Here is a 6,505-nt window from a genome sequence, read left to right as displayed (position 1 = left end):
ACGCGCTATCTCAGAGTGGGGGTGAGGGAGACCAGGCTGGGGGGGGGTCGGCCCGGGGGGGGGGGAGGGAGACCAGGCTGGGGGGGGGGGCGGCCCGGGGGCGGTGAGGGAGACCAGGCTGGGGGGGGGCGGCCCGGGGGGGGTGAGGAAGACCAGGCTGGGGGGGTTTGAGGGAGACCAGGCTGGGGGGGGTCGGCCCGGGGGGGGGTGAGGGAGACCAGGCTGGGGGGGGTCGGCCCGGGGGGGGGTGAGGGAGACCAGGCTGGGGGGGGGGTCGGCCCGGGGGGGGGTGAGGGAGACCAGGCTGGGGGGGGGTTTGAGGGAGACCAGGCTGGGGGGGGGGTCGGCCCGGGGGGGGGTGAGGGAGACCAGGCTGGGGGGGGGTTTGAGGGAGACCAGGCTGGGGGGGCGGCCCGGGGGGGGTGAGGGAGACCAGGCTGGGGGGGGGTTTGAGGGAGACCAGGCTGGGGGGGGGGGCGGCCCGGGGGGGGGTTGAGGGAGACCAGGCTGGGGGGGGGGCGGCCCGGGGGGGGGTGAGGGAGACCAGGCTGGGGGGGGGCGGCCCGGGGGGGGTGAGGGAGACCAGGCTGGGGGGGGGGGCGGCCCGGGGGGGGGTGAGGGAGACCAGGCTGGGGGGGGGGGCGGCCCGGGGGGGGTGAGGGAGACCAGGCTGGGGGGGGGCGGCCCGGGGGCGGTGAGGGAGACCAGGCTGGGGGGGGGCGGCCCGGGGGGGGTGAGGAAGACCAGGCTGGGGGGGTTTGAGGGAGACCAGGCTGGGGGGGGTCGGCCCGGGGGGGGGTGAGGGAGACCAGGCTGGGGGGGGTCGGCCCGGGGGGGGGTGAGGGAGACCAGGCTGGGGGGGGGGTCGGCCCGGGGGGGGTGAGGGAGACCAGGCTGGGGGGGGGTTTGAGGGAGACCAGGCTGGGGGGGGTTTGAGGGAGACCAGGCTGGGGGGGGGGCGGCCCGGGGGGGGTGAGGGAGACCAGGCTGGAGGGGGGGCGGCCCGGGGGGGGTGAGGGAGACCAGGCTGGGGGGGGGCGGCCCGGGGGGGGTGAGGGAGACCAGGCTGGGGGGGGGCGGCCCGGGGGGGGTGAGGGAGACCAGGCTGAGGGGGGGCGGCCCGGGGGGGGTGAGGGAGACCAGGCTGGGGGGGGGGGCGGCCCGGGGGGGGTGAGGGAGACCAGGCTGGGGGGGGGGCGGCCCGGGGGGGGGTGAGGGAGACCAGGCTGGGGGGGGGTTTGAGGGAGACCAGGCTGGGGGGGGGGCGGCCCGGGGGGGGGTGAGGGAGACCAGGCTGGAGGGGGGTCGGCCCGGGGGGGGGTGAGGGAGACCAGGCTGGGGGGGGGGTCGGCCCGGGGGGGGGTGAGGGAGACCAGGCTGGGGGGGGGGCGGCCCGGGGGGGGTTTGAGGGAGACCAGGCTGGGGGGGGGCGGCCCGGGGGGGGTGAGGGAGACCAGGCTGGGGGGGGGCGGCCCGGGGGGGGTGAGGGAGACCAGGCTGGGGGGGGGCGGCCCGGGGGGGGTGAGGGAGACCAGGCTGGGGGGGGGGCGGCCCGGGGGGGGTTGAGGGAGACCAGGCTGGAGGGGGGGGCGGGGCGGAGCCGGCGGAAGCCCGGCCGGGGAGGGCCCTGGGGCCGGGGAGGGCCCTGGGGCCGGCCGGGGCCGGAGCGGCCGGGCCCAGCCCCCGGTACCTGCTGCTGCTGCTGCCGGCCCAGCAGCGCGGCCCAGGCCCCCTCGGAGCCGCCGCCGCCCCCGGGCCGCTCCATGGCGCCGCCTACAGCCCCCCGCGGCCCCGCTCCTGCGCCGCCGCCGCCGCCCCGGCCCCCGCCGCCCGCCGCCGCCCCGGGCCCGGGGCCGCCGCCGCCATCCCGGCCGCCCGGCCCGTCCCCTCAGCCGCCGCCATCGCGCCGCCCCGCCCGCGCGCCGCCCTCGGCCAATCCGCTCCCGCGCGGCGGCCACCCGCCAATCGGCGCCGCTCCCCGCACCCGGCCTCCGCCAATCAGCGGCAACCCACCTGCAGCCGCCCGCCCAACAACAGGAGACAAAGAGACCGAGACCCGCCCCCGGCGATGACTGACAGGAAGCTTGGCCAATTGAGAGCGTATTCCCGCCTCTCGTAACGTGACTGCCAGCTGGTCTGGCCAAACGCAGGGCTGAGCTCGGTCTTGGGAGTGACTGACACATAAGACAACCAATGGAAGATGGACACCCGCCCTCTAGGTGGAACTTAACAAGCATCTGCCCAATGGAAGGAGAGATCCACCCCAAATTTTTACTGATAGGGGTCCTGACCAATGGAAACCACACACTGGCAGCTAGGAACGTGACTGGCAAGGGAGTCAGCCAACAGAACCACCGGGCAACCCTCTCGGCACTAATGCCTACGGTGCGCCCTCTGCTGGCGGTTCCCGGCAGGCGGTGCAGAGGCCCGGGGCGGGGGGGGCGGGGTGCACGTGCAGTGTTGGGGCCGCTGTGCCCAGGGGCAGGCGGGGGCGTGGGGCGCTGTGCAATGGGGCAGGCGGGGGCGTGGGGCGCTGTGCTATGGGGCAGGCGGGGGTCTGGGCCGCTGTGCCCAGGGGCAGGCGGGGGCGTGGGGCGCTGTGCAATGGGGCAGGCGGGGGCGTGGGGCGCTGTGCTATGGGGCAGGCGGGGGTCTGGGGCGCTGTGCAATGGGGGAGGCGGGGGTCTGGGGCGCTGTGCAATGGGGCAGGCGGGGGTCTGGGCCGCTGTGCCCAGGGGCAGGCGGGGGCGTGGGGCGCTGTGCAATGGGGCAGGCGGGGGCGTGGGGCGCTGTGCTATGGGGCAGGCGGGGGTCTGGGGCGCTGTGCAATGGGGGAGGCGGGGGTGTGGGGCGCTGTGCCCAGGGGCAGGCGGGGGTCTGGGCCGCTGTGCCCAGGGGCCGGCGGGGGCGTGGGGCGCTGTGCAATGGGGCAGGCGTGGGTGTGGGGCGCTGTGCAATGGGGCAGGCGGGGGTGTGGGGCGCTGTGCAATGGGGCAGGCGGGGGCGTGGGGCGCTGTGCTATGGGGCAGGCGGGGGTGTGGGGCGCTGTGCCCAGGGGCAGGCGGGGTCTGGGGCGCTGTGCCCAGGGCAGGCGGGGGTGTGGGGGCGTGGGGCGCTGTGCAATGGGGCAGGCGGGGGTGTGGGGCGCTGTGCCCAGGGGCAGGCGGGGGTCTGGGGCGCTGTGCCCAGGGGCAGGCGGGGGCGTGGGGCGCTGTGCTATGGGGCAGGCGGGGGCGTGGGGCGCTGTGCCCAGGGGCAGGCGGGGGCGTGGGGCGCTGTGCAATGGGGCAGGCGGGGGTGTGGGGCGCTGTGCAATGGGGCAGGCGGGGGTCTGGGGCGCTGTGCCCAGGGCAGGCGGGGGTCTGGGGCGCTGTGCAATGGGGCAGGCGGGGGTGTGGGGCGCTGTGCAATGGGGCAGGCGGGGGTGTGGGGCGCTGTGCCCAGGGCAGGCGGGGGTGTGGGGCGCTGTGCCCAGGGCAGGCGGGGGTGTGGGGGCGTGGGGCGCTGTGCAATGGGGCAGGCGGGGGTGTGGGGCGCTGTGCAATGGGGCAGGCGGGGGTCTGGGGCGCTGTGCAATGGGGCAGGCGGGGGCGTGGGGCGCTGTGCCCAGGGCAGGCGGGGGCGTGGGGCGCTGTGCAATGGGGCAGGCGGGGGTGTGGGGCGCTGTGCCCAGGGGCAGGCGGGGTCTGGGGCGCTGTGCCCAGGGCAGGCGGGGGTGTGGGGGCGTGGGACGCTGTGCAATGGGGCAGGCGGGGGTGTGGGGCGCTGTGCCCAGGGGCAGGCGGGGGTGTGGGGCGCTGTGCCCAGGGGCAGGCGGGGGTGTGGGGCGCTGTGCAATGGGGCAGGCGGGGGTCTGGGGCGCTGTGCAATGGGGCAGGCGGGGGTGTGGGGCGCTGTGCCCAGGGCAGGCGGGGGTGTGGGGGCGTGGGGCGCTGTGCAATGGGGCAGGCGGGGGCGTGGGGCGCTGTGCAATGGGGCAGGCGGGGGCGTGGGGCGCTGTGCCCAGGGGCAGGCGGGGGTGTGGGGCGCTGTGCCCAGGGGCAGGCGGGGGTGTGGGGGCGTGGGGCGCTGTGCAATGGGGCAGGCGGGGGCGTGGGGCGCTGTGCAATGGGGCAGGCGGGGGCGTGGGGCGCTGTGCAATGGGGCAGGCGGGCGTGTGGGGAGCTGTGCAATGGGGCAGGCGGGGATGTGGGGCGCTGTGCCCAGGGCAGGCGGGGGTGTGGGGGTCTGGGGCGCTGTGCAATGGGGCAGGCGGGGGTGTGGGGCGCTGTGCCCAGGCACTGGTGCTGCCTAAGGAGTCAGGGCATGTTTCTGATTGCCCAGGCGGCTCCATGCACAGGGCAGAGCAGAGGCTGGCCAGGGCCAAGTGTCTGCGGCAGAGGGTGGGGATGTCCCTTGTGTTGGCACTTGGCCCAGTGCCCTCTGTACAGGCACTAGGCTCCTGCAAGTGGAGTCACTCACAGACGTCCCACCACTTCCAAACTAGCAGGGTCTGGCTACAGTCTAGTCTCCGTTTCCCCTTCTGGGGCCTTAGGGCAAGCATCCAAACGTAGACCTCTGACCCCCTTCCCTGGGATGTAGGGCCCAGCAGGCCTTGACCCTGCACTCAGTGTCTCAGAGGCTCTCCCCGAGTTCCCTCCAACTCAGGATGTAACAAGGCTGCCCGTGGGAGCCAGCTGAGGTCACTCAATCAGGGTGAACTGCAAACAGAACAGGGCAGACAAACCCCAAAGGCTGGTGGATCTTTCAATATTTAGATTTACCAAGCCAGCCCAAAACAGCCTCTGTATCACCTCCCTGGGTACTCAGACGTCCAAACAACGCAGTTCCCTTAAAGTGCCTGGCCTCAGGCCTCCATCCAGACACACATCAAATATATGATGATAAATTCTGACAATCTTACTTCGTCATATCAAAGAAAAGGTTCCCTCAATCCTAGAGGATCAGCCACACACCCAGGTCAAATGATAACTTAGATCTTACCCAAAATACATGCTTATAGCCAATTCTTATTAACTAAACTAAAATCATTATTTTTATTAAAAAAAGGAGAGAGAGAGTGTTGGTTGAAAGATGAATATACAGACAGACTTCAGTTCAATTTCTTGAGGTCCAGTTACATAGCAGAGGTGGTGAGTTTGTAGTTGCCAAAAGTTCTTTTCGAAATAGTCCCTAGGTTATAGTGCAATGTCCATATTCAGGGTGACTCCAGCCAGTGACTGGGGATCTCAATTCTTATGGCTCAGGGTTTCCCCTTCTTGAAACCCAGAGCAGATCTGAGATGAAGAAGGATCGTGTCCCAAAGTTTTTATACATTTCCTGCAGCCTTTTTGGCTTGAGAGAATAAGTGTAAGCTTCTGCCTCCCAACCATGCTGGCAATTAGCACAGGGTAATTTATCCCTTAAACAGTTCAGCTACAGGTTATCACAACCTTCAGAGAGACATATAGACAATGATACTATTTCACTCAAGTGTCTTCCTAAATGTTAATATTCCTTTTTTGATCTTTGAATCCAAGCTATAGCCATAGACAAGACTTGTTTGCTGACATCACAAGACCCGAGCCAACATCTACTCTTCTATCTCTAACCATGCCGGCTGCATTTCACAGCTCTATTCATTTCCATCTCTTCCTAACCAGTCTTTAAAGTTCGGCCCTGGGTCAGGTCAGTCTGTGAGTTCATTGACTCTTTCTGGCACTGTGTCACCTTTCAATGAGATATTATATTACATTCCTAACATCACAGGGGGCACCTAGTTTGACCCTGGTGCGGCCAAAGGGCAGGAAAGCAAGGCACACAGCCTCAGCAGAGGGATTTCTTAACCCAGCCACTTTACCCAGAAAACCTGGGAGTATTACAGCTCTTTGAAAACAACAGAAAGCCTGAGACATCCGTCCCTTCTTCAGAGTCACACTAGGCAGAGTCCCTTCTGCCCTCTGGCTCATGCAAGCCCTTCTTACAAGTGGCCACAGCCGGCCAGCAGAACCCCACTCTTAAACAGGGCCACCACCTCTGTGCCGTGTGCTCCCACGCTCAAGTTCCATCTCCCTTCTGGGCCCTTGTATGGAAAGGCTGTTGTTCCATGGGGGTGGGCCAGTAGTTGAGAGTTATACAGAGTGGATGCCTCCTACCCCCATGCATTCTTCATGGGGGCTCTTACTGCTGGTCCCTCTGAGGTGTTAAATACCTTTCCCAGGCAGGGCAGCCACCTAGACTGCAACACAACAGGCTGGGCTGGTCTGAAGTAGTGCGGCCACAGTGCCAATATTTCAGCGAGGCACAGAACACTTCACAAGCTGATACAGGCATATCCCACGCTGCCCCAGCTCCTGTCTTGGGATGGTCATGGCATAGTCAGGACTGGCCCCAGAAAAGTGCCGTCTCCTGAACAGATGAGCTTTACCCTTATTGTAGATTTCAGAGCAGCAGCTGTGTTAGTCTGTATCCACAAAAAGAACAGGAGGACTCGTGGCACCTTAGAGACTAACCAATTTATTTGAGC

At 68.3% G+C, this 6,505-nt stretch overlaps 1 protein-coding gene across 1 annotated transcript in view; it reads right to left on the bottom strand.

The window, feature by feature from the left end:
* WBP1 (WW domain binding protein 1) overlaps nt 1-1,804 on the bottom strand; it is a 5,021-nt gene extending 3,217 nt beyond the window's left edge. The window contains exons 1-2 of the mRNA XM_078852643.1: nt 1,691-1,804; nt 683-709 (exon numbers count right to left, since the gene is read on the bottom strand). Of these exons, the coding sequence (XP_078708769.1) occupies nt 683-709; nt 1,691-1,765 (102 nt within the window). The 5' untranslated portion in view covers nt 1,766-1,804. The remainder of the gene's footprint in view (nt 1-682; nt 710-1,690) is intronic.
* Nucleotides 1,805-6,505: the final 4,701 nt, after the last annotated feature.

Source organism: Lepidochelys kempii, chromosome 4 (assembly GCF_965140285.1).
Source record: "Lepidochelys kempii isolate rLepKem1 chromosome 4, rLepKem1.hap1, whole genome shotgun sequence".
Lineage (NCBI taxonomy): Eukaryota > Metazoa > Chordata > Testudines > Cheloniidae > Lepidochelys > Lepidochelys kempii.
This window is presented reverse-complemented; position numbering and strand designations above follow the sequence as displayed.